We start from the raw sequence: 17,045 nt of genomic DNA, 5'->3' as shown, positions 1-17,045 counted from the left end.
TGATACGACCGAGGCGGCAGGAGGATTGTTTTCTTTTTACATTAAACAACATTATTTTCATATGTATGACTAAGGTAAACAAAATTTGTGAAGCGGATTCAAAATCATCAGATTTATAAGAGACAGCTTTTAGGTCATATAGGTCATAGCTTTACCACCACCGTTGTGACTGCTTTGTGAAATGAAGTCTGACTGAAATCTTCCCTCCATCTTCCGTTCAGGTGCATGGGTCGGTGGGCGAGCCCTGGTGGTTGTGGGTGGAGGATCCCATCAATGATCACATCTACCACTCAGAGTACCTCCTGCTGCAGAAAAAACAGGTCATTTCTTTATTATTATATATTATTATTTAATACTGTTATTATTGTGCTCTCAGGCAGAGTCTGACATGAGGAGGTGTTCCTCAGAGAGGTGACTGATGTGTGTCATCCTCAGGTGGTAACAGGAGAGCCTCAGCACGTCGTGTTCACCATCCCCATCTTTGAGCCGCTGCCCTCTCAGTACTACATCAAGGCGGTGTCGGACCGCTGGTTAGGAGCCGAGGCCGTCTGCATCATCAACTTCCAGAACCTCATCCTGCCAGAGAGACACCCTCCACACACAGGTGCACACACTCAAAAACACACTCAGGATGTAAAATAACATCAGCATGAATACGTTTGTTCACTACAATGTTAGTTAGCTTCCCTGAGCTGCTTTGTTGTTTATATACACTGTGAAAAAAAGAAGGCTGTGAGGAAGTGATGTAAACAGATCAGGGAAGGAGTGAGCTTTTACAATGTTAAAGTGTAAACACAAAAAGATTTCAGATGAAACAAAAAAATGTCATTTTATCATTTAAATTGGAGCAAGTAGGCTACAGGTGTGTGAGCAGCCAACTACTGAAAGGCAAATGTCCTTACACTGTTACATACAAAATTCTGACACTTAACTGTTACTAAAACGGTCCATAGAAAAACAACATCACCTTGAGTGGAAAGGAAGAAATGCACCTACAACTTTCTCCTCTATAAATGAACTAGTGCCTGCAGCACTCTCAGACTCAACTACTCAACTACCCCTCGATAGCCATGTTGGTCAGAGGTTTTTAATGCTTAGCCCCTCCCTCTGGACCAACCACCTGTCAGGAACATAAAGCTGCACTAATTAACCACAATAAGCTAACCACCTAGCTAACATGAAGTCTTAAAGGTAGGAATTTTCGTTACTTGTTTGTTAACACACATTCAAATTGGGCTCCTCCTCCTTGCCTCAGTGCCAGCAGCAGCGCACACCCACAGCCTCCAGCCAAAGCTACGTGAACACACTCACTAGCCCAGCAACCACCTGTGGCATCACATTTCTATGTGGAAGAGTCTTGAGAGCCGTGCACCTGATTTGGCATGTTAGCACAAGCTAACCACTGGTAATTGATACCTGGTTTGCAGAAAGCTAACTCAAATCTTTCCTTTTCTCGTGCTGCTCTCCAAGTTCTCAAAAGCAAGTGGAAGTTGAGCCAAACTTCACCCTCGTTTAAGAAAAAGATTTATCTGTTTTCACTTTGGTTGTGTTTTTTTATGCTGTGCTACGTCCACTATCGTAGCTGCTCTGGAAAGCTTCTTCTACTTGCTTCTTCAACATGCAAAGTCACTTGCACACTAGACTCACTGTGATTGGCTGAGGTAACCATGATTACTCTCTACCTGGAAATGTCTAAATGTCTGAATGACATAAATAAGAGAAAAATGAAAAACAGCTGTTGACTTCAAGGGGAAATATTGTAAGTGGCATTCTCCATGCCAGCATACTGTATGTTACGTCCACTTTTTGGTCTTTAGGAGCTGCACTGAAAATTTTGTTTCTTTGTTTAAGTTTTTCTAAATCAAATAAAAAAGTCAAGTTATTCTGGGTGCATTCAGAGTTTGCACTAACACACAGTCCTGTTTCTAGGTCTAACAGTAATGTCAAATTGAATGGATGCTTATCAATAGCCTGGTTGCAACAAGGGCTGTTTGCACTATTATCTTTACCACTCATCTGTTGTTTGGGTTGTAGAGTGGGGCCTGTGCCAGCGGTCATCAGAGGGCAGGAAGCTGATCTTCTGGAGACAAATGATCTCACCCAGCATGAATATTGTTCACAGCTCTTCATAAAATAAATCCACTCAATTAGGGCTGTGTTTGATTTAGTTCTGCTGCTTCAGTTTTGCTCCCTCGTGATAGTTCAAAACATCCATCCTTCGTTTTCCAGCAACTCATTGATTTTATCACAATCTAAGAGACAAAAACTGGAGATTTCCTGCAACTGCTCCTTCATTATTCCAGTGTTTCATTTGCAGAAACAGAGGATGTTTTTTCCATTCTTAGAAAATTCTTGGATAAAACAAAAACAAAACATGCCCAGACCAGCTAATAAGATGATCTCTGTAACAATAGACACAATAGATCAATAAGAATAAAGAGAAGGGGAAATCAAGCATGCGTATATCAATAGTTGAAATAAAAAAAAGCTCAGATATCAAGCAGGATTTTGAGAGACTGATTGATGAAACATGTTTGATTAAATGAAAGAAACCTTAGCTTTTATTAAAGTTCACTTCTGGTACAAACAGGAAATCTTCTCCTAAAACACTAGATCAACTTACAGTTGGTTTGGATCCTGCAGCGAGACACTGAAACCACACATGGACTTCAAAACAAAAGATTTTAATCCTGTAAGTCTGTAAAAAAGGAAGCAGTGACCACATTTCCCTCTGTTGACCTGGACAGAAATGGAGATATTCAAGACAAAAAAGGAGATTAAATCACAAGGTGAAAGGAGGGCACTGTTTCAACCCACAGAAAATAAATAAAAAGGCTCAGCCACCAGAATGTTATCATCAAAGATCTCAAACTGCACATACTCCTTAATTATTCCCTGCAGGATTTCACAGGTTTTTATGACTTTGTGGCCTAAAATAATTGAATTTACTCAGTTTTAAAGAAGTTCAGGACAATTTAAGATCAGGTAGCAAACAATAACTTAAGTATATGTTCTTGTCACTAAGGGCAAATAGAGCTTTTACTTGCACCAACATTCATGTTTGAAATAGAGTTTTAGGCTGTGTTCACACACTGCAGTTCAAAGAGACATGAATCTGATTTTTTTTTTTTGCTTGAATGTGACCCATATCTGCTTTGTCTCTGACAGAGTGAACAGCACTCACACTGAATCTGACATTTTTAAATCAGATTCAGGCCACTTTCAAATGTGGTACTGAATTGGATACATATTGGATTTTTTTGAATGCAACCACGGTCTGAACAGCCTGGTTATATTTAATGTGACTTTGACGGTACTCTGGAGCAGAAGTCACGCTTCATAAACACAAACATTGAAGAAAGCAGAGATGGTGGAGAGAGGAGCGTATGGAGAAAAAGAAAGTGAAACTAAAGTGCGCTTTTGTGTTTCTTATTGTGGAAAGCTGGGAGAGAAACAGGTGAGGGTCATACAGGCAGCAAAGCAAGCCCAAATATGCAGCTATACATGTTGGTTTCCGTAAACACTGTTCTGTGCGTGGCTAAGTCTGTTCGAGGTCATTCACATAATATTTAAAAATGTAATTTGGACAACCAAATAAAAAATCAGATTTGAGCAATAAATTAGAATTGAGTATTTAGGCCTGCAGTGTGAACACCATGATAGATCCAACCCATTCTGTGGTGATTTTTAACCTAGCTTCTTATTTTAAACAAGGATTTAAATTAACAATACTGGATTTCCACACTAAATCTGTGCAGTCTTTCAGACCTCCACATATTCATATGTTGTAGAAATCACTGAAACTGTAAACTGATCAAAACGGTCCGTTCTAAGAGACAGCAGCCAGAATGAAGTGTTTAAGACAGAGGTTGAAATTTACTAAAACGCCAGTTAGAGGAAAACAAGTTTTGTTTTGTTCTGTTGTTTTTTTAGCTGTAAATCCTGTAGAGATACCATGGAACCACCAGAGAAAAAAAATACTGGCAAAAAAAACAAACAAAAAAAACAATACCCCCTCTTTAACGTGGACACATTGCTCAAACAACTCCCCTTAGAAGTAAATAAAACGTTATTCTTTAAATTGATACATCAAAAAACTACAGTGACATCAGAGCCTTGACATTTAAATTGGACTAATAAACACATCTTTGTCTGAAGTCATCAACTTTACATGGCTAAACCTCAAGGAGCAACAGCTCACATTTGGAGTCCTGCAGTGTAGCAGACTAAACCCACAAACTGCTTTAAATATCTAGTCCAAACTTCCTATTTATGCCTGATGGAAAACTTGAGATACAAATAAACAGTCTGATTGACATGTTCTTTTAGATAAAGATTTGAAGGAACCCTGATTGTTGTTTGACTACAGCCTAAAGCTCTCCGACTTGTATTTCAGCCCTGTACTCGACCTTATTTGCCTTTTCTTGGACTCTGTCTCTTTCAAATAATCAAAAAGCAAATTCAACCGTAAACAAACATTGAAACAACTGGAGAAAGCTCCCTGACGAAAAGTCTTGTTTTGCTTTCACAGCAGGTATCTGTTGGTAGAGGTGAGGTTTATGTTTGTGTGTATTTATGTGTACATGTAAATCTATTAAGCCCTGAGAGAAGAGAAGCGAGCAGCTGTCAAAGTGGGATATCCCTTCCAGCAACCAAACCAGTAACACAGATCATCATAGGACTAAAACTCAGACTAAAAGTCGCTGTTGTCCTTTCTCTGCCTGAGGTCTGAGTGAAATGTTTGCTGATTTTCCACCTCGGTAACAAACTGTATCATCTTTTTCCGTGTATTCCTCTCAGAGCTGTTGGACCTGCAGCCGCTGCCTGTGACGGCTCTGGGTAACCGGGAGTACGAGAGCCTGTACAAGTTCACTCACTTCAACCCCATCCAGACGCAGATCTTCCACACGCTGTACCACACCGACACCAACGTCCTGCTGGGTGCCCCGACAGGCTCGGGGAAAACCATTGCTGCAGAGATGGCCATGTTCCGAGTCTTCAACAAGTATCCGACTGCCAAGGTTTGTTTTTCTGATGCTGCCTGTATCACGACAAGATTTTTTTTCATTTTTTCTTCAAGTGGGAACAACATGTCACATGATGCTTGCACAACAATGAAGATGTGGGGCTAACGTAGCTTTAATCAAGTGCGCCATGTTGAAAATACAACAAATCTTCATACATATTTCATTAAAGTTGAACTGTGTTGTTGGGAGCCAGTCGGTTTAGCAGGTAGATTTTTTTTTTCTTGAAGCATAGCATATTGAGTGAGTGCTTCATCTTTTTCTTGCAGATCATGTGAGTTGATGAGCTGTTGTTGCAGCACTTTGTTAGTTTATGTCCGTAATTATGTTGCTGTTAATCTGTGAATTAGATTATTTGATACCAGTCTCTAGATGCACAACATAACACTGTCTCATTATAACCACCAAATTTCTCGTCGCTTTGTGTCCAGGTGGTGTACATCGCCCCTCTGAAAGCTCTGGTCAGAGAAAGGATCGAGGATTGGAAGGTCAGGATTGAGGAGAAACTGGGGAGGAAGTGAGTGAAAACTGTTGTGAAAACACAACAAATACAACGCTAACAGGAAGCTTATACAGTGGTTCAGAAATGTATATAAAAAAAGCAACCAAGAAAAATTAATTTAACACATTTTTTTCAATGTTTAAATCAAATATAAGTTTAAGTTCATAAACCCCATATTATATCCAGTAGATTTTTCAATTCTGTCACCCCCCAAAGATTAGAGTCTCCCTCAGACCAGGATAACAACACAAATAACACAAATAGCAGTATTATAGTTGAAGCATAGCAATGCTGCTGAAAACACTGGGGGGGTCACGTGCTAAAGCAGAATGGACAAAATTCTGTCATATTTGGAAAAAATATTCTTAATGAGATTTATGTCCACTAGTTGCAACCTGCTCAAAGCATGATGATTCTTCTGTAGGACAAAAATGACTAACAATAGCATGAAGCCAGCACATATTCAGCAACATTTTTAATTCTCTTTTAGCAAATCTTTTATTTTAGATTTAGTTCATGTTTTTTTTTTTGTGAAGGAATGTTTATTAATCTATTGTTAACTTAATAATTTAGGTTTGAGAGCAGCCCTTTATTTTGACACCAGAAGAAGGCACTTATGTGGGACACGTTATTACAATGCTGAAACTGGCTAAATTTTTCAATAATATTCCTCTTACCCTGAAACATCAATATTTCCACTGGGACCAAGCTTATAATTATATAAATGACAACAGTTTGATTTTGTTGCACACAGTATACATATTTGTGTTTTTTTTTTTTTTCTCCCTTCAATGGAATTTTTCTTATTCAGATGACAAAGAAATGCATTTGTCACAGTAAAATGATACTCATAAAAACTTTCAAATAAACAACTTGTAAAATTTCAACAAAGAAACCACAAGTTTCTCAGACCTTGTGAAATATTGTGATTGTATACATTTAGAGTATCTCTTTTTTATGTTCATTGTATGTTCTCAGCTACTAATCTGTGCGCAACAAAACAAACAGGCACGAGTGACAGCATTTTAACTTTCTGCACAAGCCATTTCTTGAAGGTTTTACATCATGACGTGAATCGCTACACATACTCACTTCCATGCGCAGTGGAGAAATATTTGATCAAGCTCCCAAAACACTCGCTGTGAATTGCCCTGCACTGGTTTCAACCTTGAATAGACATGTTCCAAGCTCCTTTTTTCTGCAAGGAACTTCATATTTTTCCACCAAAATCTGCATTTTGGTGTCTGAGGCTTTGACCCTTGTTTTCATGTGCGGGGGGAGGTAAGGAGGACGCAGGTAACAGGTCGATGAACTTCTGACGCCATACGTGCGTTGATATTGACTGAAAGCGGACACATAAAGGTGATAGCCCTCTTTCAGCTATTGGATGCATCGTCTCAATTTGCGGGAAGTGGTAAAAGTAATTTAAATGCTGGGCGATCCCACACAAAACAGGACACCTGGCCACCCTACTGATAGTAAAGCGCTGTGTTCTTCTTTTTTTTAAAACCAAAACTGCATTGCGCTTGTTAGGGGATAGTTGTAGGTACACCACTGGGAAAAGCCTGAGAAGCACTGATCTGATACAGTGTAACGTGTTTCCTTGTTCTCTGTTTACAGGGTGGTGGAGCTGACGGGTGACGTGACTCCTGACATGAGAGCGATCGCTCAGGCTGACCTCATCGTCACCACACCTGAGAAATGGGATGGAGTGAGCAGAAGCTGGCAGAACCGAAGCTACGTTCAGAAAGTAGCCATCCTCATCATCGATGAGATCCACCTCCTGGGTAAGAGTCTTAAACAGAGAAAACAAAATTTACAGCATCTGGGATCCGATATTGACGTATTTAGGTTGCCTATTTTCTGGTTTGGGATGAGGGGAATGTTTGAGATTACTGTCTCGTGCTGTTTTCAGGTTTTTTTTTGTTTTTTTGTCTTACAAAAAGGGGTATGTTTCAGTTCTTGCTCATCTTTTCCACATGTAAATGAAAGATAAACTGGAAAAAAATTAAAATGAATTTCCTTTTAATGTGCACAGGGAAACTATTGTCCCTGATGTTTTTTTTCACACAAAACTTGGAAGCAGAGCCACTGAACCATGTCTGTCTGTGGCCTGAACTCTGTGTGTGTCTGTGTGTGTGTGTGTCTACAGGTGAGGACAGAGGTCCAGTGTTGGAGGTCATTGTTTCCAGGACCAACTTCATCTCCTCTCACACCTCTAAGAGCGTCAGAGTGGTCGGTCTGTCCACGGCTCTGGCCAACGCTCGAGACCTCGCTGACTGGCTAGGGATCCAGCAGGTCAGAAAGCCAGCTTGGTTCCAGAAACACACATCAACTTTCTTCTTACACTATCAGTATCAGAACACAGCTTAAAGATGCTTTCACTGTGGATTCCTGATACTTCTTCCCTATCTCTATAAGCTCCCCTCTTTTTTAAGGAGCCAGACTGGCTTTGTGAGCTGCACTGAAGCCAGATCAAAACCACAGTTTGTGTCTGACTTCAGCTTTTTTACGGTCACTTGTTTCCTGCCTCTTTGTATCTGATCAAACATTAATCAAATAAAAACATCAATATCAAATGAAATAACCAGATACACTAGATGTAGAGTGGATGCTGTTGTGTACAGTTCATCCAGAAAGTAATCACAGTGCTTCACTGTTTCCACATTCATTTTGTGTTACAGCCTCATTACAAAATGGAATTAATTCTTTATTTCCTCAAAATTCTGCTCAAAACACCACATAATGACAACATGGAAATTTTTTGTTTTGTTTTGTTTTTTTTTTGTTTGGGGAGGGTTTGACATCACATGTACATAAGTATTCACAGTCTTTGCCACAAAGCTCCAAACTGAGCTCTGGTTCTTCCTGTTTTCACTGATCATCCTTGAGATGTTCCTACAGCTTCACTGGAGTCCACCTGTAGTAAACTCAGCTGATTGGACCTGATTTGTAAAGACACACACCTGTCTGTATAAGGTCCCACGGGTGACATAGCATGTCAGAGCACAAACCAAACATGAAGTCAGAGGAACGGTCTGTAGACCTCAGAGACAGGATGGTCTCCAGGAACAAATCTGGAGAAGGGTCCAGAAACATTTCTGCTGTTTTGAAGGTACCAATGAGCCCAGAGGACTCCATCATCTGTGAATGGAAGAAGTTCAGAGCCACCAGGACTCTTCTAGAGCTGGACCCCGTCTAAACTGAGGGATCAGGGGAGAAGGGTCTTAGTCAGGGAGGAGACCAAGAACCTGATGGTCCCTCTGTCAGAGCTCCATGGTCCTCTGTGGAGACAGGAGAACCTTCCAGAAGAACAACCATCTCTTCAGCAATCCACCAATCAGACCTGTATGGTAGAGAGGTCAGAGTGAAGCCACTCCTCAGTGAAAGGCTCATGGCAGACCACCTGGAGTCTCCCTAAAGGCCCCTGAAGGACTCTCAGACCAGGAGAAAGAAAATCCTCTGCTCTGATTGGACAAAGACTGAACTCTTTGGCGTCATGTTTGGAGGAAACCAGGCCCCGCTCATCACCTGGACCATACCATCCCTACAGTGAAGCATGGTGGTGTCAGCATCATGCTGTGGGGATGTTTTTCAGTAGCAGGAACTGGGAGACCAGTCAGGATTGAGGGAAAGATGAATGCAGCGATGTACAGAGACATCCTGGATGAAAACCTGCTCCAGAGACCTTTAGACCTCAGACTGGGGCCACGCTTCATCTTTCATCAGGACAATAACCCTGAGACCACAGCCAAGGTATCTAAGGAGGGGCTTCAGGAGGACTCTGTGAAGGTCCTTGAGGGGCCCAGCCAGATCTTAGACTTGAATCTGATCAAAAATCTCTTTTGAGAGCTGAAAGTGACTGTGCACCAACACTACCCATCCAACTAATGGAGCTGAGAGGTGCTACAAAGAGAAATGGACCAAACTGCTGAAAGAGACGGAAGCCAAGCTTGTGGCATCATATTCAAAAAGACTTGAAGTTGTAACTGCTGCCTCAAAGATGCATCAACAAAGGATTGAGCAAATACAGTGAATACTTGTGTACATGTGATGTTTTAAGTTTTTTTATTTTCAAAAACTCAGACCCACAGCCACACGAAGCTTCATGTAACTAGCTCCTCACATCCAATCTCCCGCTCTTCTCTTTGTCAAGGTGGGTTTGTTTAACTTCCGTCCATCAGTCCGTCCCGTTCCACTGGAAGTTCACATTCATGGTTTCCCTGGACAACACTACTGCCCCCGAATGGCCAGCATGAACAAGCCCACCTTCCAAGGTAAATCTGCACACCCACACATTGATCTAGAGGTTAAAAAAAAAAAAAAATCAACTTAAATTTCGCAAACAATTGGAGGTTTTTGATCCTATTTAATGTGTCTTTAAAAGGGTGTTCTACATATTCAATGAACATGGGCCACATTTTGTTCCAGTTTGAGGAAACATCTATTTAGTATATCTGAAAAGGTGATGTGACAGAATGAATAACATCATGTGACGCTGAAGGAAAATCATCTTAAAAACAGAAACAGAGGAGATGTCTCCACATCTGTTTGTTAACTGATATAAATGCAAAAACTTTCACCCTAGTGTCAGTCTCTGTTGCTTCATCCATCATGTTGTAAACATTAAACTGTGGCTTTAGATTTCACGTCCACTTCTGAGACTCATTCCCCACCATCCGCCGATGTCTGACAATAAAATCAGCCACGACATCACTTTCTTTTGAGCCATTGGATTTCAATCACATTCTAAGATGTGTTGATCTGTAGAATAAAGTCAGTAGTTACCACAGCTTGGTTAGTTATGAGCAACACACAGACACACATAACAAAATTTACCGTACAAAGACGCCTCAGTTCAGCTTCTGCTGAATTCTGTAAATTAAATTTTCTGTTTTTTTCTCGATGGAGTCTGGTTTCAGAGTCTATATCTGAGGAAAGCAATTTAAATCATTTAAGAAATTTTGAACAAAAGAAATTTATCACCAGCCTTGTGTTTTTTCTTCTGGGCTACAGATGCTACAGGAACATCTTGGACTCAAAAGTATTTCTAACATCAATTATAACAAACAATATGAGTAAATGAGATATAAATATGCAACTTTCCTCAACAGCAATACGCAGCCACTCTCCAGCCAAGCCGGTGCTGATCTTTGTGTCATCTCGACGGCAAACTCGACTGACCGCCTTGGACCTCATCGCCTACCTGGCCACAGAGGACAACCCCAAACAGTGGCTGCACCAGGACGAGAGAGAGGTACACCAACACCCTATGATATGTTTCCTTACGTCTGTGGCGCTTCCTTTGGCTATGTTTGGCTCTGTTTGGCAGGAAGTTTCCCATTTTATATCTCGGATTCCTTTAGATCATGTGAATTGTAACCATTAAGGGTGTCCTGATACAACATTTTCACTTCCAATATCATACCAATGTCCCAGTTTTGAGTACCAGCTGGTACCGATATCAGTCTGATATGATATCAGTCTGATATGATATTAGCATGAATAATTCATACTTTTTTAATTTTACTTATTTTGTAGTATGAAATGTTAGAAAAGACTTGATCGAGTGTTGTTACTCAAACTCAGTGATGAGGTTGGTCTTATTAAACTTCCCCCGGTTCTGTGCCAACACAGGAAACTTGTGCATGACAAGTTTTGCACTCAGCTGCAGACTTTAACGAAAAATACTGCCACTCAGCCGACATCACTCCTTCTCCTTGCTACGTTGTTAGCACCTTAGGACACGCTATTGTTGTGATCTTGTGGACTCCTCATGCTGGATAGAAGCACTTAAACAGAGTCTGGAATGGACCGCTTGCATCAGAGTGTCATGTTAGAAAATTAAGACGCAGGATATCATCCCACTAGTTTCTTTTGCTGATACTGGACCAATATCTGATATCAATATTGGATCAGGGCACCCCTAATAATGATGTCCTACATACTGTATACTGTCTTTACAGAGTATGTTAGTGCTTCAGCTGGTATCTTTACCTCCCTACCTCTCCCTCTATCGCCATCTGTTTGTCCAAGTACGTACAGATCTAACCCCAAAAATTCTAAAATAGAAAAAAAAATGGTGGACACAGCAAAAATGAAAAACTGAATGTCTCAAAAAGGTCAAAAGCAAACCACAAGGTGTTTTTGACTAGGTGCCAAAAGCCCCAAACAAAACAATCTTTTGTAAGAGCTTTGTTTATTTTTGTATAGTGTCTTTGAAATCAAAGCAAAAAGCAGTTTTTTTCTTACTTCCAATGTCCTCATGGGGCACTGTTTTAGTTTAGAACGTTTAACCAGCGCCCCAGAGGCTTCAGTCTTCCCAACCACAAACCTTTGCTACATGACTTCATCATCTCTCTTCTCTCTCCACAATTCACACCATCTTGTAGTACTGTTTAGTAAAGGTAAAAAAAAAAAAAAAAAAAACTAAAAATTGTTTTTGAAAGTGTCTGTACTCCTTAAAAAAATTGAAAGTATTAACACAAACAGAAAACATGTTCAGAGGATGACATGGACAGACTTTATGGACAGTATGTGCAGGAATCTGCATGATCCTAAGAGCAGAAAGCATCAGTATAAACTCAGAGACTGTGTCATTTTAACAGACATTACTGAAGCCCACCCTGCATTAAGGTAGCAAATGAAGTCTGTGTCGTGATCAAGTTGTGAAATGAAACGTCTGAAGCCATTAGAGCTCCTCGTCTCAGTGTAAATATGTGTGATCTTAGGTTGTAGGCCTCATTTCTATAGGTGTGTGTGCAGAGAGCTTCCCTCCTCTCTGTGTGTGCCTCTGATATATGCTGCTGCCTGCTGCGTCTCTGTGCTGGCCCATGTAGCAGCTCAGCTCCCCGCTGTTTGACTGACGGGCCTCTGGCACTGGCTGCTTAACTCTCACCGGGGGTCACCCACCGCCACAAATCCCCTCCCCGACCTGACAGCTCTTTCTCTCCTCTGCTGCTGCCCGAAAGCCCCCGGCCTCTCCGAGATTTCTCAGGGCTCGATGTTACACTCCCCCTCACACCTTCGCCTTTTTGCCACAGTCTGTTTTCAGCAGCCTGTGGTGAGGGTTTGGATGGCTGTCACATATGTGAAAATGTCATGAAAATGGCATATTCTTCTTCTCTTACACTAAAATATGTGGCATACTTTTGAACACAAATGCATCTCAAATCTCCAGCATACTCGCTGTCAACATTGTGAGGACACATTAATTAAAGGTTAGGTAGTTTAAACCCAATGTTGATGAGACAATGTTCAGTCATTTTGTCAGCTACACACTTATTCTATCTTTCCCTCTGATTGGTCAGCCTTCTTTAAGCTTGTGGGGGCGGAGCTATGGGCAGGCCTTGGTGTTTGAGGCCCACACCTTTAATCATCATGAGCCAGTTAGAAGATCCTTATGTGATGATCTCATTATTTTAGCGAGTCTTGTAAAGATCTTGTTCTGTTTTTGGAGCGAAATGTTTTGATCAGTTTACAGACAGATTCAGGCTTTTCTCTAACATAAAAACATGTAGAAGTTTGAAGATCTGCATGTTTTGTTTGAAGGTCCAGCAATATTACTTTGTATCCATGTTTGAAATATGACAAAGCAGAAAACCCCTCTTTAAAAGAACTGAGACGACTGCTCCTGTTTCCAGCTCTGTAATGGGACTATTGTCCAGTATTAAGCTGTCGTTGTCTGTCCTCTATGTCGTCTACAGATTGAGGCGATCATTGCCACAGTGAGGGATTCTAACCTGAAGCTAACGCTGGCTTTTGGGATTGGTATGCACCACGCAGGTCTGCATGAGAGAGACAGGAAGACGGTGGAGGAGCTGTTTGTCAACTGTAAGATCCAGGTATGAGGTTGTCAGTAAACAAAACTTTGCAAGTAGTAATGAATAGTTTTCTGTAGCTTCGGGAATTTATTAGCTACTTTGTCATCCACTCTGAACGTGCTAATGTTTAAACTGATACAATAAGATCTGTGAGATCTCTTGAAATATTTGAACTTTCTTTGAAAAAGAGGGCGTGTCACTGTGTGAAGGCCTCTTTTAGAAAGTTACACACACCAGGTAGAGGGCAGCTAAAGTTTCACATTCTACATGAACATATCTGTTTTCACAGTCGGGTCGTTCCACTGACTTTGTTCGTCTGTCCTCAGGTGTTGATCGCCACCAGCACTCTGGCCTGGGGGGTGAACTTCCCTGCTCACCTGGTGGTCGTCAAAGGAACTGAGTACTATGATGGCAAATCCAGACGCTACGTGGATTATCCAATCACAGGTACACAGTCCTTTCCAAGGAGTGGTTTGATTTTGCACAGACGGCAATTTATTTTTTCATTCAAGCTAAACAGGAAACTGGCCAGCATTAAAACTGTGATATTAACACATAACAAAGGATTACTTAAGATACCAAGGATAACTTAAAAAAACTGAGAACAGAACAAATAATGGAACAATAAAAAAGTAAAATGATCAAGTCAGCTGCAATAAATGACAAAGATGATTTGGAAGTTGATTGTGTTGTGAAAAACTTGCGTGTGTGTAGATGTCCTGCAGATGATGGGGCGAGCGGGTCGGCCTCAGTTTGATGACCAGGGTAAAGCAGTCATCCTCGTGCACGACATCAAGAAGGATTTCTACAAGAAGTTCCTGTACGAACCATTCCCCGTTGAGTCCAGGTAACAATCTCTGTCTGATATTTACTGCTTCAGGTTTTAGCCAGCGTTGTCTGTTAGTGCAAAAATAATGTGGTCACATTAAACATATAAAACTGTTGCTTAAGGAGAAGAACACTGGTCCAGTCTGAGGTATTTTTCTTTAGAGCCTGGCTCACACTACAGGATTTTGAAAAACCTTTAAAGATTCTTTAATCGAGTTGTATCACACACATTAAGAGAATCTCACAGAAAATCTTCTCCTACACATTCCAAAATGTGAAAATTATCAAGATTATCAGACCATAGAGAGCGACTTACTTCATGATCCTATGCCATCTTACAGGGAGGGAAAGGAGAACTAAAGCACAAAAAAGGAGATTAGTGCAGTGCTGCTGGCTGAAGCCATAATTTGCAGTAGTAATAATGAATTAACAGTCATAGAAGTAATAAATTTGCCCCTTTATGGCCCCTGATACCCACTGGTCATCTCCGGTCCCTCAAAGGCAGCTTTATCTGTTGGCTGTTCTCAGTGAAAATGAGTGTTGTAATCATTCTGCAATTCAGAGTCTGCAAGTCGATCCTGGCCCTCAAGATTGACCCATCACTCACTCACACTAGAAGAAAATCTGAGCTGAACATTGGGGCAAACCTGGTCCTAGACCAGATTTCTCCACTGATTGCTGAAGGGCTGAATCAGGGTCAAATCAGCCTGAGAGTTCTGCAGTTTGAGCCAGTCTTAGGGAGGGGAAACTGAAGTGTAAACAACCTGAGTGCAGGATGTTTTCATAGTTTCAAAAGCTGATGTTCTGCGAATGTTACCTTATACAGAAAACTCTGGTCCCTTTTCTGCACACTATGAGGGCTGCACTAACATCCATGCTGCTCCTAAGAGTAGTTCTTAACTGGTTTGTGGAACAGAATCAAAGTGTAAGGAAACATTGTTTGTATATCATGATCTTTAGGGTCTTTAACCTCTGAATAGATAAAGGTGTAAAGGACCAGATGACTGACAACAAGCTGATAAAAAAACTTATTTTATGTTTTTCTGAAGCTAAAAGTAACAAAGACTGACATGAAGGACTGTTCAAAGAAAGAAGGAAGAAATTGACTGCCTCAGCAGACAGATATAGAGCTGTCTTTACATGGGGCGCTGTCATCCATGCAAACCAAAAGACACTCACAGAAGCTTCATAAAGGTTTTGATGTTTAATGATGTGGTTCAACAAAAACAAAGTGTACAAACACAATGACGACTGGGGAATGATGCTGTTTAATACATTGTTTAATAAAAAAATTAAAGTTAACACGAGAACATTTTCAGAAGATTCTGCAGGAAAACTAACGAGGATTCTCCTCCCTAGGATTAAGATGACCTCTCAGTTTTGTTGTAACTCTTTGGTATGTGTACATTTTGTGGTTTGGGGAGCACAGACATCTTTAAATGTATCTTTATCTTTTTTATGCCTGTTTCTTATTTTTCTTTGCCGTAAAAAAATAATACTACCTAAAATGTTCATTTTCCATTGGTCAAAAAAATGACTGTGACTCCCTGACGTAGCATTATGTGGTCACACTCTCGGTGTACAGTAGATGTAGTCCTCAAGCAGGCAACCCAGGTCCCATTCCAGGAGGTAACACTCCACTTTCTCTCCCAGTGTCCTGCTGATCTACTCTCTTGGTCTCTCAGAGCAGAGCAATAGAAGCCTGAAAACATAACTTTGAAAATAACATGCAGGTTTTTGAAGAGGTAATCTATCGGAATTTGTCTGTACATGATCTTTCACTGATTACTTTCTGTACCACCAGCCTTCTCAGTGTGCTGTCCGACCATCTGAACGCTGAGATCGCTGCTGGAACCATCTCATCCAAACAGGATGCCATGGACTACATCACCTGGACCTACTTCTTCAGACGGCTGGTGATGAACCCCAGGTTAGCAGAGAGCCGCTCTCACCACATATCATTACCCACAGTTCATGCACATCAAAACTAAAGAAGAGACACATGCACACATTCTTGGCCCCCTCACACTCCCACACCCTGAGTGTGGTGCTGCTCGCTCAAACATCTGCAGTGGAGGCAGAAACAGGTCCAGAACATTCCAGCCTGTTGGTATTTGCACGGCTGTCAGCCCACATTTAACGTTTAGGTTGTTTCTGAGGCAGAGCAGGAGGAAAGTACAGGTCTGTGAAACCTGATGCTTCACACTCTGGATTCTAGCTGCGAGTCAATCTCTAGAAACAAAATAGCAATAAAGATAGCCAACATCTCACATTTCACATTTCATACACATTTCAAATTTCATACACACAACAAAAACTCAAATCTTTTCAAAGATTTGTGTCTTATTACTGGTCAGAATATCTCTTTTCCTTTTGATAGAAACCATATGGACATGACCAGTCTAGAAAGCATCCCATTGAGATACTGAAGCAGATATCTTTCTTCCTTAAGTTTTTTGGTAAAACAAAATGCAAACCTTGTCAGTACAAGAAGATAGGAAAAAGAAGCCAATACATGTTAAATAAAAAATTGAGTAAAACATAAACATTTTTACTTTTAATGATTAATAAGTCAAATGCTTGCCGCTCTCTGCATCTAGAATTAAAGATGCTGTGAGGAGGATCTGTTTTACTTGGACTGCATCACCACCTTTTTGGTGTGTGCGTGTGCGTGTGTGTGCGTGTGCGTGTGTGTGCGTGTGCGTGTGTGTGCGTGTGTGCGTGTGTGCGTGTGTGTGTGTGTGTGTGCGTGTGTGTGTGTGTGTGTGTGTGTGTGTGTGTGTGTGTGTGTGTGTGTGTGTGTGTGTGTGTGTATGTGACAACAAGCAAATGTTGTAACTTTGTACCATATTACATGTCTATAATGTG

General features: G+C 40.9%; 1 protein-coding gene across 1 annotated transcript in view; it reads left to right on the top strand.

The window, feature by feature from the left end:
• Positions 1 to 17,045, top strand: part of ascc3 (activating signal cointegrator 1 complex subunit 3) — a 211,888-nt gene that overhangs the window by 156,359 nt on the left and 38,484 nt on the right. Inside the window, exons 23-34 of the mRNA XM_074683393.1 lie at positions 222 to 320; positions 436 to 604; positions 4,801 to 5,021; positions 5,456 to 5,541; positions 7,147 to 7,313; positions 7,679 to 7,824; positions 9,683 to 9,803; positions 10,641 to 10,783; positions 13,233 to 13,370; positions 13,676 to 13,796; positions 14,064 to 14,196; positions 15,982 to 16,107. Of these exons, the coding sequence (XP_074539494.1) occupies positions 222 to 320; positions 436 to 604; positions 4,801 to 5,021; positions 5,456 to 5,541; positions 7,147 to 7,313; positions 7,679 to 7,824; positions 9,683 to 9,803; positions 10,641 to 10,783; positions 13,233 to 13,370; positions 13,676 to 13,796; positions 14,064 to 14,196; positions 15,982 to 16,107 (1,670 nt within the window). The remainder of the gene's footprint in view (positions 1 to 221; positions 321 to 435; positions 605 to 4,800; positions 5,022 to 5,455; positions 5,542 to 7,146; positions 7,314 to 7,678; positions 7,825 to 9,682; positions 9,804 to 10,640; positions 10,784 to 13,232; positions 13,371 to 13,675; positions 13,797 to 14,063; positions 14,197 to 15,981; positions 16,108 to 17,045) is intronic.

The sequence above is a fragment of the Halichoeres trimaculatus genome, unplaced genomic scaffold, assembly GCF_033239565.1.
Source record: "Halichoeres trimaculatus isolate MK-OKI-2021-1 unplaced genomic scaffold, fHalTri1.1 fHalTri1_scaffold_12, whole genome shotgun sequence".
Lineage (NCBI taxonomy): Eukaryota > Metazoa > Chordata > Actinopteri > Labriformes > Labridae > Halichoeres > Halichoeres trimaculatus.
This window is presented reverse-complemented; position numbering and strand designations above follow the sequence as displayed.